Source organism: Podarcis pityusensis, assembly GCF_964106645.2.
Source record: "Podarcis pityusensis genome assembly, chromosome: 5".
In the NCBI taxonomy this organism is placed as follows: Eukaryota; Metazoa; Chordata; class Lepidosauria; order Squamata; family Lacertidae; genus Podarcis; species Podarcis pityusensis.
Window position 1 is genome coordinate 92,816,495 of NC_138032.1, and position 16,977 is coordinate 92,833,471.

Below are 16,977 nucleotides of genomic sequence, written 5' to 3' on the forward strand. Positions count from 1 at the left end.
CAGATATCCTGGCCGCAGCTGCCAAGAAGTCCTTCTAAGAGCTCCCTCTTGCGGACTGTTTTCTTGCCTGACTTGGGACTTTCAATGTGTCCTAGCTCTCATTTTTCCATTTTTATTGCCCAGAGTGCTGAAAATCTTGCTCTTTGTTCTCTATCTTGTCTGGTGCTTTGCCTACAAATTGTTGCCTCCACACCTACAGGTTCCACACACCCATCTAAGTCTTCTGATTCTCCTTTGGGCTTCTTTTCCAGATAAATAAAACAATCCATTCTGGTGTGTGTGTGTGTGTGTGTGTGTTAGCTTACTCATGGTTAAAATTAATTATCGAATTCCCTCTTTGAAAATAAGTAAATATCTATGTATTGTTGCTGAGCTCTTCCCCATTGAAAAATGTGTATTTTTATTCTCTCTGTGCGATAAAAAACCCCCCAATTTAAGACATGTGCAAATATATAGGTAAAGGTAAAGGGACCCCTGACCATTAGGTTCAGTTGTGGCCAACTCTGGGGTTGCGACACTCATCTCGCTTTATTGGCCGAGGGAGCTGGCGTATAGCTTCCGGGTCATGTGGCCAGCATGACTAAGCCGCTTCTGGCGAACCAGAGCAGCGCACGGAAACGTCGTTTACCTTCCTGCCGGAGCGGTACCTATTTATCTACTTGCACTTTGACGTCCTTTCGAACTGCTAGGTTGGCAGAAGCAGGGACCGAGCAATGGGAGCTCACCCCGTCGCGGGGATTCAAACCACCAACCTTCTGATCGGCAAGTTCTAGGCTCTGTGGTTTAACCCACAGCGCCCCCCGTGTCCCTTGTGCAAATATATACTACTGCGTAAATCTATCAATATGCACTACCACCACTGCTTAAAAATCCAGTTTCACAAGATTCCTAGCACCTATGTATGGGAAACACAGGAGTATTTACAAAGAAGGCTTGCTAACATCATGCCACCACTATCTCCAGCAGCCCTAGAGGTAGGTTATCCCCCCCCCCCCCAAAAAAGCCAATTTAACTCCTTTCCATGTATCTATTTTAACAAAACTTTCCCTTTATGGTCTTCAAATGTAGACAGCCATGCCTGTTAAACCATTGTTCAAGGAGAGCAGATTGAGTAACGGAGCTGCCATTTTGTATTTGAGTATGTGACGATATGGATGTATGTATTGACCAGACAAGACAGTTTCCCCAAACCAAAAAAATAAAGTCAACACTGACATTTGTCTTACTCAATACAGCACCTCTGGAGTAAGAAAGAAACAAACTTTATAGGAAGCTGGACTCCGAATGCTACAAGGAACATAAAATGTAATTTATTTAACAACACATTAAAATGACACTTGTGCACAGCACATACATATGAGAAATAAAAGCATATACTTGACAGACGTGTGGTTGAACACAAATGCTTTGTTTCCTACAAATGTACAGTTTCCATTGTTAAGTTCATGTTGAGGTATATTTGGCAGTTCCGCTTTATTCTGTAGCAGTAAAAACTCATCTGGGGCACTGTATCCAGATCTGAGCACCACGTTTTAAGAAGGTGAGATTGGAATGGGATCGGAGAAGGCAATCAAAGATGGTTGGTGGTGTGGAAAACAAGTCCTGTGAAGAAAGATGGAAGGAGCTTGGGATGTCCGGAGAAGAGAAGGCTGAGGAGGACTCTTGCAGAGGGCAAAGGCATGACTGTGCTGAGCTGGCTTAAGTTAGAGGATAGTTTTGGTTGAGCCTTAGAGGAAACTTCTTAACAGTAAGAGCCATCCAAAAAAAGAAGGATTTTTCGCTTCCTAGAAGTCTTCAAGACAGCCACCTGTTGGAGATATTCCAGCTCTGGATTTCCTGCACTAAGCAGGAAGTTGGCCTACACCACCCCCTCAATGATTTTATGAAGAGTATACAGTGGTACCTCAGGTTACATACGCTTCAGGTTACAGACTCCGCTAACCCAGAAATAGTGCTTCAGGTTAAGAACTTTGCTTCAGGATAAGAACAGAAATCGGGCTCCGGCAGCGCGGCAGCAGCAGGAGGCCCCATTAGCTAAAGTGGTGCTTCAGGTTAAGAACAGTTTCAGGTTAAGTACGGACCTCCGGAACGAATTTAGTACTTAACCCGAGGTACCACTGTACCTATCTGGTGTGTGATAGGTAGCTATCCTGTTTTGCTTGTTCACAGACTATTTTCTGTCCATAACTAGACACTGTTTCCTCATTTGTGTACAGTGGTACCTTGGGTTAAGTACTTAATTCATTCCGGAGGTCTGTTCTTAACCTGAAACTGTTCTTAACCTGAAGCACCACTTTAGCCAATGGGGCCTCCTGCTGCTGCCGCACCGCCGGAGCACGATTTCTGTTCTCATCCTGAAGCAAAGTTCTTAACCTGAAGCACTATTTCTGGGTTAGCAGAGTCTGTAACCTGAAGCGTATTTAACCTGAAGCGTATGTAACCTGAGGTACCACTGTATTTAAATCCTAGATTTATTATTTTGTGTTTCACACTGAAGGATATTATCCCATTTGGCCCTTGTGTGGTGCATAATATGCTGGTTTTCACATTTCAAACAAGAGAAGTGCGAGACGACATTGTATTTCTCACCCTTTGCCTTCTCAAAAATGTCTGAATTTCTTCTACATTCACCAGAAGCAATAAGTTTACCAACTGACTATGCAATAAATGCAAGATACATCCGAGCCTTTCAAGTCTACCTCACTGAGAAGGACATAGTTGGTGAGAGATACAGGATCTTTCAGTGTTTAAGAGGCCAAAAAGCTTCACGCTCAGAGACATTTGAGATGAGCACAGAACAATTCAGAAATCCTAGTTAAATATCTGACACAGAAACAACTACCTACAGAGCACCCTTTGTAAATAGATTGTTCGTATAATGATAATGTGGGTTGACGTACACATCTAAGCAGATCTAGGGGACAAATTTTCAGATGGTGTTAATGATAAAAACTGGATGTATTTACAATTTTGTCATCAGCTTCCTTTCCAAGCTACATGATCAGTATTCAGAGACTCAAAAGCAGTAAGAGCTGCTGTTCCCTGCAGGACTCACATTAATTAAAATAGTATGTGTGCTCCTTGCAACAATTCTTCCATCATATCACCTTGAAGTCTCAGAAAGTATTTTCCTGGCCGCAACTTGATAATTCAAGTCACTTTATCCCAGTGTTGACAGCTTTACAGGGATAGGAGGTTAAAACAGGGGTGTCTTTTTTCAAAGAGGGTCAGATTTGATGAAGTGAACATGCGTGTTGACCTTTTTTTAGGATTGAGGTTGTTGAGCTCTTTTTGGATTTCCCCCCAAAGTTGCTGAGTAGCAACAGGGAGTCAGTAGTGGGGATGGTGAGGCAAAAGACCCTGGGCCCAAGCACACATGCATATTGTATAAAGGTGCAAAGCCCTTCTTTCGCACCCTGTGAAACATAAGTGCACAGAGGTTTTTTTAAAAACTGGGCAATGGTGTACCACCCGCGCGTGACTCCTTCCCCCTTCTCCCTTTTGACAGATCAGGGGAGGCTCGGGAGTCACAGGTGGGCGGCCGTTGCCCAGGGACCAGTCTAGTAGCGTAGTTGGCTCTGGCTGGCTTCAGGAGCTGCTCGCTGCTGTGGCGCAGGAAAAATGGCGGGCGCCACGGCAGCGAGCAGCTCCTGAAACCAGCCAGAGCCAACTGCACTAACAGGCTGCTGAGGCTGCCGCTGCCACGTTTCCCAGGACAGATTTGCAAATCTGGGGACATTCCAGGGACAGAATTTGTCCAGGCACAGATTTGCAAATCCAGGGACTGTCCCAGGGAACTGGGGACGTCAGGTAACCCTAGATTAACCCAACCTGCGGGCCAGACTTTGGACATGCCTGGGTTAAAATAAATACAGTCAGACCTTGGAAGTCAAACAGAATCCATTCTGGAAGTTCAACTTCCAAAACGTTCAAAAACCAAAGCGCGGCTTCTGAAGGTCCTGCAGCCAATCAGAAGCCATGGAAGCCCCGACCGACGTTCGGCTTCCAAAAATAGTTCACAAACCGGAACAATCACTTCCAGGTTTGTGACGTTCAGGAGCCAAAACGTTCAAGAACTAAGCTGTTCGAAAGCCAAGATACGACTGTAAATGTCTGAATTCCTTTCAGGATATACAAATGCAACAAAGGTTTTTTTTAAAAAAAATAAGAAAATCTATGTATACTTGGCAAGCTTGCAGCTTCTGCATGGACACCTTGAAGACTGATAGAAGGCTACACATATAAGCTACTACTAAAGTGAGACAGCGCTAATCCATCCTATGCTTCAGCTGCTTCCATGTAGCTCAGGTCGCCTCTTTTGTACACGTGATTCATAGAGCTAAGCATTCACCTTGCTCACTTTGCTGGATGTGAAACCTATGGTGAGATTGCAAAAAAGTGCAGGTGTTCTGGCTTAAGATATTTGGGATAACTGGGTAAGTAACTAAGCAAGTGATTTCCCCAGAACTGACATTGGCACTCCTTTCCATTTTCTGAGCAGGGCTGGGGAATCCCAGATGTTACAACCCCCCGGTGGCAAAACTGTACCAACGCCATAAATGGGGGAATAACTGGATACCTTTTGCTGAAATACTGGTATAATGGGCTATGGCAATTGGCCCTTGGCAAGAAATTGGCACAAGAATGCAGGGAAACTTCCAGTAGTAGTGGGGGACCAACTCTGTCAACTCAGTGGTGATCTGGCACCTGTTTCTCTGCTTTGTTAATAAAGGCGGATTTTGACAGGAGACCACCCTCAGCTTCCTTCTCATTTTGATATTTCTTGATAGTCTGTAACTTCTGGTGTTTCTATAGTGAGTCTTTTATCAGTTTCTCTTTCTGAATTTTATAGAGTGACTCTCTTCTTGTTGCTTCTTCATTATGGTTTTTAAAAATGACAATTAAAAACAGTTTAAAAAGAAAAGACTAGTTTTGCTCTTGGTTTCAGATGAGACGGAACAAACATCTCCCTTGGGCATATGATTCAGTTCCTCGTGTTCTGATAGCAGATTATAGCTTCACATTCCGTATACCTGAGAGTAAGACCCCTTGAATTCAGTAGGACTTACATCCGAGTGGACACGGTTAGGATTGGACTGTAAATGATGTTTCAAATTTAGGAATGCCCCCCTCTACTCAGGTATCTCAAGGATTCTGGTCATAGATATTTATAGTGTCTATTGACTTAGGGTATCTTAAAATACTTTTTAAAAGGATGTGGTATGACTGGCATACTGGAGAAAGGTTATATAAACAGATGAGTAAAGTTGAGTGGCCTCTACAGGTCTTCAAAGTAAAACGTATTTCACTCAATGACTTAAAATAAGATGACTGCCTCTGGGATTTTTAACAAGCTAGAAAATGCCCCAGAATCTTCTGCAACGTGCACTGATTTCACAGCAGAAAAGGCAGTGGCTAATAATGTATGCTAAGTAGGAAGTCTGAAAAACACTTGTCTGTGTATATTAGTTTTATACATGTTATCAATTATACACTGCAGGCTAATATTCTGATGCTTAAAGGAATGAACAGTGCAAGTGGCACGATATATCATTTATCTGCTTCTCTCAGTATGTGTTCCAACAAATATCCAAAAGTTGGCAAATTTTGTCAATAATGTGTCACAGCACGGTATCATAGCACAAACAATGTTCTAGCAGTGCAATCATATGTATACCTAATTAGAAATAAGCTTTACTGGCTTCTGTGGGACTTACTCACTGGTAAGCATGTATGGCATAACTAGAGTATGTCAGCCTGCCTCCCAAAATTGTCCTCCGGACCAAGGACTAGATCTAAGGGAGCCAGGTGGCACCTGTGGGTCCATTGCTGCCCTTGACGACCTCCTCTGGTGCCCGTGAAGCCTCTGAGAGTCCCCACTCCCTGCTCAATGTCCCCTTTGTTAAGAAGTGATGAGAGTAGCTTACCACCACTTGAGAAGGAGGAAGCTGGAAGACTTAGGTTCTTCCCAACTTTGTGTTTCAGCTCTATGGGCTGGATTCAACTAAGCAGGTGGGAGCCAGTGCCCCACAAGTCCAAACAGGATCACCCTCTTCCTCCCTTGCTCCCCCCCCAGCTAGCTCCAGGGGTCTAGAGACACCCCCCCCCAGAACAACAGATGGACGGAGGAGAGGGGAGACTGTACCAACGAGCAAGTGGAAATGTTTGTGCTGATGGCACGATTGAAGGCTTCCCCAGCAGAGTGTGACGCGGCAGCTAAAAAAGGCAATGCAATTCTGGGCTGCATCAATAGGAGTATAGCATCTAGATCAAGGGAAGTAATAGTGCCCCTGTATTCTGCTCTGGTCAGACCTCACCTGGAGTACTGTGTCCAGTTCTGGGCACCACAGTTCAAGAAGGACACTGACAAACTGGAACGTGTCCAGAGGAGGGCAACCAAAATGGTCAAAGGCCTGGAAACGATGCCTTATGAGGAACGGCTAAGGGAGCTGGGCATGTTTAGCCTGGAGAAGAGGAGGTTAAGGGGTGATATGATAGCCATGTTCAAATATATCAAAGGATGTCACATAGAGGAGGGAGAAAGGTTGTTTTCTGCTGCTCCAGAGAAGCGGACACGGAGCAATGGATCCAAACTACAAGAAAGAAGATTCCACCTAAACATTAGGAAGAACTTCCTGACAGTAAGAGCTGTTCGACAGTGGAATTTGCTGCCAAGGAGTGTGGTGGAGTCTCCTTCTTTGGAGGTCTTGAAGCAGAGGCTTGACAACCATATGTCAGGAGTGCTCTGATGGTGTTTCCTGCTTGGCAGGGGGTTGGACTCGATGGCCCTTGTGGTCTATTCCAACTCTATGATTCTATGAGAGTGCTTTTCAAGACTCCGATTGGGACCACAGAAGCTGGATTTAACCTGGAGTGACCAAGAGGGAAGGGAGGACCAGGAGGGGTCTGGGAGACTGGGGCAGGGGGAAGAGTCAGGAGGAAAAAGGGCATGTATTACTGCATGTGCACTCATGCACACATATCCGATCTCGTAGAATAAATCCTCTTGATACCGCTCAATATTTTCACATGTTCGCCCACCATCAAATCACATCTCTCCTCTGTCTCCGTGGACAGATTGTAAACCCCCCCCCCCCGGACAGGTTCAATGTTTTTTGGCACTGCCATGGTGCAAAAGCATAGATCCAAGGCACAGATCCAAATGGATCCACATTGCAAGTGATTCTTGAAATCCACCATTAAGCCATAGAACAGGGCGTGTCCAACTCAGTTATTACAGAGAGCCATAGGAGCCAACTGCTAGGGGCTGTGGGGGCTTCGGCCCCCACAATAAAATATTTGAGCACAAAGCTGATGGGCGTTTCCATTCAAATGGTGTGTGTGCATTGTGTCATGTGATCCATTGTGCAGGGTGGGGCTTACCCACAATATTTCATTCAAGTTGGCAGCCCTGCAGAAAACTAAGTTATTTAATGTTATGTTTATAGAATCATAAAACTGTAGAGTTTGAGGGGACTCCAACCATCATCCAGTCTGTAATCCTGCCTACAGCTATCCCTGGGGCTCGAACCACCAACCTTCTGGTTAACAGCCAGGCACACTCACCCATTGCACCACAGAAGGGCCATTATGGTAGACCCACACCAGGATTTCAGAATGCTTACGCTAAGCACAGATTAAAAACTTGACACTGGAAACAGTGAGTGCAAAGAAAACTGAGTGTGAACACAGCCTTGATGTATATACAATAGATGGACCCGGCAAGGGGAATTTTACAAGGAAGAACACCAGCTTGCATGCAGCTGAACTCTATAATAAACAGGGATGCCATATGTCCAGGATTTCAAAGGCGGAATTGACGTCCGGGAGAAATTTCTGAAAGGCGGTGCTTTGCCCTGGATCTTAGGCATGTCAATATCTTGTCTGAAAAAAGCTCAACAGCATTTGGGTTTTCCTAAAATAAGCTCAACAACTTTTGGGGTGTCCTGGTTTTTTACTTTTTGAAATATGGCAACCCTAACAATAAACCAGTTCTTCTGCAAAGTTCAGCCTAAATCAAGTTCTTATTTCTAAGAGTCCCAGGTCTCTGAACACCACATTGATCCTCACCACTGCCTTGTGTGAACTGCCTGTGCCCTACAGCAAACCTCTAGAGTTGCAAACATAGCAAGTCTTCCCTTTAAGAAATCCCTCATAAAGGTCCAATAAACTCCAGGGCTCCTGCTAACACAATTTGGAAACCTAAAATAATGAGCTTGATCTATGAGAAGATTGTATGCAAATGATTGAAGTGGGAAGTAACTGAAAAACGATTCATCACACTACTAAAAATCTCAGATATATGTTTGTTTTCTGTTGAAGTTACACTGAAAGAGCAGTAGTTGTGGCAAGTATCCCACCTCAGCTAGACCCCAGTTCTCCAGCTACACCACTGATTTGCTTTTTTTTTGCTTCATGTAAATGCAAAAATTTCACCACTGACATAATTAGACAATGTAGTAACTTTTGGATAAATAATTCCTATCTCGAAAGGAGTTGTTTTAAAATCAGTGTAGAAAAATTAGTGTAATGGATCCTGTACAAAAGATTTGACCTATATATGCATATATATATATAGTAACAAATGAGGGAATATATATTCTTTACCTGGGAGATGATTCTCATGTGCAAATTGAAATAGGGCAGTTTAAATGCATTTTACTCTGGTCTTCATAATCTGGGTAAAAAGTGTGTGACAGTCTGAACAAGCGAGACCCTGCTTCCTCTTTTGGCTCTCCCATGTTTGCTGAGTGCTATGTAAAAGCTTTTGTACACGGCTGATTCATAGGCATTGTAGTTGTTGGGAAGAAGAGTTTCTTTGAATTTACATTCGTCTTGAAAAGTTGCCTGAATAGAGAGAAGAAAGAAACACAGTGTGATTGCAACATCTGCTCACATTCGTCATTACGTGTTGCCTTTACAGTTCCCTTCATTTCTGGAATAGCACCTTTAATCTGTTTTGCTTCATATTGTTTCAAGGTGTATACATTAAATACAGGTAGATAGATGAATCAATGGGAATGTATACATCAATTAAATAAATGGGTGTGTGTGTGTGTGAGAGAGAGAAAGGTAAACGGCCGGTTCCTGTGGTCCATGCCTTTATTGCTACTCTCCTGAAAATACGCCTTCCAAACAGAGAAGGTAGAAATAGGAAAAATGATATTCTGGTGCCCAAAACTGGACACAGGAGTGCAGGTGTGTTCTTGCCAAGGCAGAATAGAATGGTACAATTACCGTACTTCCCTTGATTTGAACGCTATACTTCTGTTGATGCAGAAGTATCAACAAGGAGCAAGACAGTCTGAGCATAATACACCAATCCTGGTCCAACTGCACTGGCTACCGATTAGTTTCTGGGCCCAATTCAAAGTGCTGGTTTTGACCTATAAAGCCTTAAACGGCTCAGGACCGTAATACCTCAAGGACCGCCTCTTTCCATATGAACCTACCCGGACCATGAGATCATCTTCTGAGGCTCTTCTTTGTGTGCCTCCTCCTCAAGAGCTCAGGAGGGTGGCAACACGAGAACAGGGCCTTCTCTGCAGTGGCTCCCCGTCTGTGGAATGCTCTCCCCAGGAAAGTTCACCTGGCACCTTCACTATACATCTTTAGGCGCCAGGCAAAAACATTCCTCTTCAAGCAGGCCTTTGCCTGACCTGACATCCTATATCCTTTTTAAAAAGCTGGCTCTTTTCGGGGGGGGGGGGCGAGATCTGGTTTTTGTTTTGATTTTATGTACCGTATTTTTCGCTCCATTGGACGCACCGGACCATAGGACGCACCGGACCATAGGAGGGGGAGAACAGGGGAAAATTTTTTTTCTTGTTCTCCCCCTCTAAAACAAGGTGCGTTCAAGGTACATTCACCAGAGCTTGTGGGGCTGACGGTGGGGGGAAGCGCTGCTTTCTCCCACCGCCAGCCTCAAAGATCCCTGAAGCCTTTGGAGCGCAGCGCCCCGCTGCCCTGCAGAGGTTTGCGCGCAGCCGTCCCCAAGCTAGAGCAGCGAGACGGAGCCCTCCGCAGTGCTCCGTCTTCCTGTTCTGGCTTTGGGCTTAGCGGCGCAGCCTGCATTCGCTCTATAGGACGCACACACATTTCCCCTTAATTTTTGGAGGGGGAAATGTGTGTCCTATAGAACGAAAAATACGGTAAGTGATTTTTAATGTGAACCGCCCTGAGACCTTCGTGTATAGGGCAGTTTAGAAATAAAATAATGAAAATAATGAAAATACTGGCAAGCTAGGTGTTCCCCATCTTATATTGGCACAGCTGGTTATTCCTAAGTGCAGAGCCTTACATTTGTCCCTATTGACATTCATTTTGTTAGCTTGGGTCCAGTTCTCCAATCTGCTAAGGTCATTTTTTGAACCCTGATTCTGAGGCATTAGCTACCTCTTCTAGTTTGCTGTCATCTGCAAATTTGCTGAGCATCCCCTCAATTCCTCCATCCAGGTTATTTATAAAGACATTGAACAACAATGGGTCCAAGACACCCCACTTGTCACTTTTGTTTGTTTAAATCAGAAGAAAGGAAGCCGAAACAACCAGTGTCAGGGTTGCTGGGACCAGGGATGCCCATGCTAGCTCAGGTGCCAACACTGGGCCTCTTTGCCACTGCCTCCATCCAGAGGCACACCTAGGGTCCTTTGCACCCTTGGCAAGATCTGTTTCTGTTTCCATTTCTGCCATGGTGCAAGCAGGATGGGAAGCTTCTGTTGGGAAACTGTGTACATGCAGCTACTCACACAGAGTCAATTAAGGTTTGGCAGACAGCCAGAAGGCAATCTGAAGGAGTAAGTCTGCCTGGTGATAACAGAGGCATGGAGACAGCTCCCTGATTGGTCAAGCTCTCTCAGGGGAGTGATAATTAATGGCCTACTAACTGGAATGAGAGCTAGTAGGAGTTGTAGGTGTTGGAGTTGAGAGTCGTATCAGAGAGAGCTAGCATAAGATCCGTGTTCTGTTCCTGTAAATAGTCCACTGTATATAATAAACACCTAACTACAAGTTCCTGGTCCCTGTTTCGTCTATCCTGTCTGCAGCCAAGTCGCTAATTGCTGCTGTGGATTCTGCGTGTACTCTGCTAGGTCTGGCTAAGGTCCTGCAACTAGTCAGAAAGTTGCGAAACACCAAATAAATTTTGCCAATAGCTTCTCCTGCCATGGCAGCCACAGCCAGTGGCAGAAAAAGCCTCTTGGGCACCTGCGGCAGCATGCCCAAGGGTGGGGCGAACCACCCATAGGGCGGGGCGCGGCACCCATAGGGACGGGGTGCGTGGTGCCCATAGGGAGGGACAGGGCGCGTGGCACCCATAGGGAGGGGCCGCGGGGTGCCCATAGTCACAGCGCCCTTAGAGAGGGATGGGACAGGACGCTTGGTGCCCTTAGAGAGGGGGCATGCTGTGTGGCCTCAGCCACCCTACAGCTGGGGGGGGGGAGGCAGTGGGCGGACAGTGTGGACCCTGCGGGCACCGAGATGTGTGCCTCATGCATGCCGCAGGCCCGCCATTTTGTCACCTCCTGTCAGGGTGACACCAGGGCTGGACTGCGCCCCCCGCACCCCCCTTCCTATGACCCTGGCCACAACGCATCACCACACGCATATGTGTGGTACACTCCACAATCTGGTTGAGATTCCTGCATTGTTGGGGGTTGGACTGGATGACCTCTGGTGTACCCTGGGCCGGCACCCCTAAGCAGGGGCCAGTTTTGCCACTCCCTAGGTACACCTCTGCCCCCAAGAGCTGCCATTCTCTGGTTGAACGTTTGGCGTTAGGACCCTGAATTTGAGCCTTAGCTGTAACACTGCCTGCGTGTTGTATGATGGTGTGGAAAATATTTTATGCAGGCTTAAGTAGGTTAAGCCATGCTGGTGGTAACGAAAGCTACTGGGAGGGCCTTTTATCGGAAATGTAATAGCCTGTAGCGAAATGTTAAGAAAAACATGGTCAGAAGTCCCAATAACTTTTTGAGCACAGAAGACCATGGTAGTATACCATAGAACAGACATGTTCAACCGGTTGACCACGATCAACTGGTAGATTGCCAGGGTGCCCCTTGTTGATTGCGGGATTATAAAAAAAATTATTGCCTGGGTTCTCCTGATGGATCGCTCCAACAACTCTTGCCTATATCCTTCCTGAAAAAAGCTCAACAACTCTGGGGAATGCTCTCCCCAAAAAACTCTTGGCAATGACAATGGGTAGATCACTGCCAATTTTATTATACTGGAAGTAGATTGCAGCCTCTAGAGGGTTGGACCTGCTGTAGAATACTGTATTTTTCGCTCTATAAGACGCACCAGATCACAAGACGCACCTAGTTTTTGGAGGAGGAAAACAAGAAAAACAATATTCTGAATCTCAGAAGCCTTCTGGGATAGCTGCGCAGCCTGCATTCGCTCCATAAGATTCACACACATTTCCCCTTACTTTTAGGAGGGAAAAAGTGAGTCTTATAGAGCAAAAAATATGGTAGATCAGAAAACGGTGGCTTCGTGTATTCCGTTGCCCATGTAAATTAACTGTTCCCATGAGTGCAAAAGACAGACCAATGGTTGGCTCAGGGATAGGCAACCTAAGGCCCATGGGCCACAAGTGTCCCACGGGGGTCATTTAACCGGCTCACAAGCCACCCCCGAACTGAGCCACCCGGTTGGAGAGTCCCCACCCGCTGCGCTAAACCAGCGCAGCATGGGGACTCACTTCCGCGGTGCTGGAAATCACGTCTGCGCATGCTCAGATGCCGAATATCGTGTCTGCACAGACGCAGATGCTGGAAATCGTGTCTGCGCAGACACCGGAAATCGTGGCTGCATGTGCTCACACATGCGCACGATCCAGCCCACGGAAGGATCTCCACTGGGGTTAACCAGTCCAGGCGAGGTAAACCTTGCTGACCCTTGTTGGCTAATACAGCTATCAAGGTAACTTGCCTGTGTGAATCAGTGATCATAGCTGTAACGTCACAGATAAAATTCGGTATCTCCTGATGGCTGGGTGAGCCCCATAGATTAAAAACACACCAGCACCAGTTTCCTTTGAGCAGCAAGTTCCCACTATGCATCACAAATATGTTTTGAAACTCCCCATGGTTTTGAAAGTGGGTTGGTGACATTGGTGGCCGCTGTTTGAGAAACAGCTCACACATGCAGCTCTGATTCATCAGTTGTACAGTAAAAGCCATCAACATACAGAGATGGGAAAACTGCCTACAAGGCAACACGAGAATCCTACAAAAGTTACAGAGACTATATCTTGCACAATAAATACAGTTACCGTATTTTTCGCTCTATAAGATGCACCAGACCACAAGACGCACCTAGTTTTTGGAGGAGGAAAACAAGAAAAAAAATATTCTGAATCTCAGAAGCCAGAACAGCAAGAGGGATTGCTACGCAGTGAAAGCAGCAATCCCTCTTGCTGTTCTGGCTTCTGGGACAGCTGCGCAGCCTGCATTCGCTCCATAAGACGCACACACATTTCCCCTTACTTTTTAGGAGGGAAAAAGTGAGTCTTATAGAGCAAAAAATACGGTAATTTGGACCAACTAATCTCATACATTTTGGAATGCCAGTGAATGCAGATCTTGACAGGAACTGATACTTTTTCAAAGGTGAAAATATTCAAGATTTCTCAGCAAAACGCATAGCAACGTATTAGCATTTCCTTGACTGAAAACCAGATTGTAAGACTACTCACCGTGCCGTATAATTTCCCTTTGCTGTTCATTGCAATAAAGAGTGCACTTTTGACACCAAACAGACTAACCACACCTCTCTCTACTGTTGATATTTCCAAGAGACCTAGAGAAGCAGACAGATGCAATGGTGATTGAAAGCCGCGTTTTTATAGCTGCTGAAGGAACATGTTTAAATATAGAAACCCCTATTTTAAAAAGTTATACAAAATTTAATAGAAAACAATAACTTTTGTGCAACAGATTTTTCATCTAACTGATCTTAAGAAACTAAAACCAAATTTTAAAAAATCACAAATAGGCTGGTCCACAAATAAATGCATTTTAGTCGATCTGCCTTTTATAAGTGAATAATCAGTTAGACGAGGAATTAAATCATTTGTGTCTGCAATCCTCTGCACCTGAGAAAGCAAGTCCTACTGAAAGGAATGGAGCTTCCTTCTGAGTAGACATATATAGGATTGCACTGTGAATTTAGAACCCGACAGTTAAGCACCTTCATTTCTCATTGATTTCAAGGGGGAGGCTTAAAAGCTTAATTCTTAATCAAAGGAACACACATATGTTTAAGTGTGGCTGGACTGTGCACTAAATCACCATCCTATTTTAATTCTAGTTCTTTTCTGTGCGTCTATACGAGAGTGTGCCACACACCAGAGGGCAATTCCACTTAGAAGAGACCCCAAAACAAAATATTCAAGACTGAATAGTTCTAACAGAATGCTAACCGCCTCCTATTCATGAATTGCAGGGGTTGGACTAGATGACCCTTGGGGTACCTTCCAACTCTACAATTCTATGATTCTATTATTGGGAGAGGAGGCTGAAAATTTGGGAAGAGAGGGAATGGAACAGAATGGCTGGGAAGGAGAAGAAGAGAGTGAGAGAGAGAGAGAGAGAAAGCGCAATCTCATTGTCTGTCTGGCTAGGTAATTTCCAGGTTCTCACTGAGAAACTATTCTTAAATGTTCCCAGGGATGGAAGTGAGAGTTGCCCATAGAAATCAATGGAGTAATTCAATATTTTAACATAACTGAAGCTGGGCAGCAGTGTAACCCCTTCTGCCCCCAAAAAACCAGCCCATTTGGTGTGTGATAGGTAGCTATCCTATTTTGCTTGTTCACAGACTATTTTCTGTCCATAACTGTTTCCTCAATTGTGTATTGCCTTTTGAGCAACATTTTTAAAAATGGCAGCGTGTACATAAATGTACACGTTCTTGTACACTCTGCCCCTTCTTCCAGGTCTCTAGATGTAAAAGTGCCCCATGTGTGTGCATCTTATCTCTAGTACACAAGTACACACAGGCATTCAGACCACCAGCACACTAGTTTTCCTTCCTTTCCCCCTCCCAAGCCATCTATCCAGACAGTAAATGCAGCTCAATGTGTTTGAGTGGCAGATATCCTGCTACTGCAATCAGATCCATTGTGAGATAAAAGATTATTTTTTGCATTCTTAATTTGTTAAAAGAAAGAAGGAAATGATTGTTCTCAATCTAGTAGCACATCTGATACAGGACATATTGTTCCAGAACATTTACATACTCTATCCAGCAGGAGGAACGAAATGGAAGGCTTAAGTAGTGATTTCTTGGTGTGATAATAGGTGCTTTAATGAACAAATATCCCTCTCTTTATCTGTGGTGATGCTGTCATAATGTAATTGCTAGTTCAGAGCCAGCAAGCCCCGCCTTCCCTGCATTTTTGGCAAGCTCAGAACTTGCAGCAATGCATTTAAAACAAACCATAAATATAATTCCCACTCAGCTCTTCGAATTCCAACCCTCTGAACTGCGATCTCCACAATGTAGATCTCACAAAATGAATGATGAAGTCATTTTCTATACTTCGCAACCAATTGCTGGCATTATTTTCAAAGCAGTCTTTTAATTTTCTGGATTAAAATCAACAACCTATATTCTTGCCATGAAAGCCGTCTTTTAAGATTTATCAGTATTCCCAACTTTTTCCAAACATCCTGTACATACAGGCTGCAGGTTCATCTACCTGCAAAAAAGGGGGCAGGGGGGAAACAGGAAGAGCATCTTAAAAAAAGAGAGAGAGAGAGAGAGAGAGAGAGAGAGAGAAAGAAAGAAAGAAAGAAAGAAAGAAAGACCTCTTTGCTTTTTCAAGGCTGTAAAGTCAAACCAACTAAAAATAAGTTGGTATCTAATTTTGTCCAAGTATTCAGGACATGTTTCAGCCTGGAGGTTTTGGGTGCTGATTGATCCTGAAACATTTAAAAAGGCCACAGAAGTACTTAAGACTAATAATAATAATAAGCAGTAGCTTTCAGGTTCTAGGTAGGGTGTTAGAAATCAAGTCAAAAAGTGATATCAATTCCACCATTTTGCATTGTGATGCAGTTTGCAACTCACTGTATTGGTTTTCAGCATGAATACCACTTATCTGTCCATCTGGAAATATCTGGAGATGAAACCCAATGCCCACGTTGCAGTAAAGCCTCCGATGTCTCTTGATTCCTAGCAAATAGTCAGTCTCCCAGTTGACTTCAGATTTCTCCCCTGACATTCCAGCAAGGGACCTGGATAAGATAGACTCCCATCCTCTGTCCAACAGGGTGCCATTTGTTCTGACGACAACTGGGTAGGAAAAGAGAATCTCAGCCAGAAAGCCCAGGAGAACAAAAGCTGGGAACGTCAAGTGAATGCTGGCTTCGTAGGACATAGTGATGAGAAGCCTTTGTGCAATAGCCATCCGTTCACCTCCTGGGCACGTGGTCAGAATTAATGGCCCTAAAAATACCACCCTTCTTGTTTTTCTCCCTTCAGCATGGTGGCAGTGGCTTATTTTTGGAAAGCAGAGGAAGATTTTGGACATGAAACTAAAGCCCAAGAGCAGTTGGGTCAGGGAGAGAACGGGAAGCCTGGTGGGGACCATGTTTTGAATGCTTCCTGCTCTCCAGTCGGCAGCGTTCTATATTTGATTGATCTATCGTTATGTTAAAAGGGAGACCCCACCCTGCAGTATCGATCTGGCATCAGTGTTCTGCCTAAGGGTTACATCCGTGTAATCAGTGGAAGCTCCTCTGTTGAGCAAAGTGGGGTGTAGCCCTACAAAGATTCTAGTCCCCCCAAACCTCCGCAGCCATGGTCCAGTCTCCTGCCGCTCAGGCATTACAGTGTATTAAAGCATTTCCCGGACTGAGAGGCTTCCTCAATATTTCTGCCCATCTTCTCTGCTTAGCTGATGAAAATAATCAACCTTGAGATTTAGGCTGACAGTGACTCGCCCAAGGCAGCCCAGGGAGCTTC

The 16,977-nt window shown here is 44.8% G+C and overlaps 1 protein-coding gene across 1 annotated transcript; it reads right to left on the minus strand.

Moving 5' to 3' along the window:
- Positions 1-1,203: 1,203 nt before the first annotated feature.
- On the minus strand, positions 1,204-16,896 carry FGF6 (fibroblast growth factor 6). The gene is made up of 4 exons (XM_081005736.1): positions 16,081-16,896; positions 13,703-13,806; positions 8,608-8,847; positions 1,204-1,602 (listed from the first exon to the last, which is right to left on the minus strand). Exons 1-3 carry the CDS (start codon positions 16,601-16,603, stop codon positions 8,671-8,673), a joined length of 804 nt encoding a protein of 267 aa, XP_080861862.1. The 5' UTR covers positions 16,604-16,896; the 3' UTR covers positions 1,204-1,602; positions 8,608-8,670.
- Between the last annotated feature and the right edge of the window lie 81 nt (positions 16,897-16,977).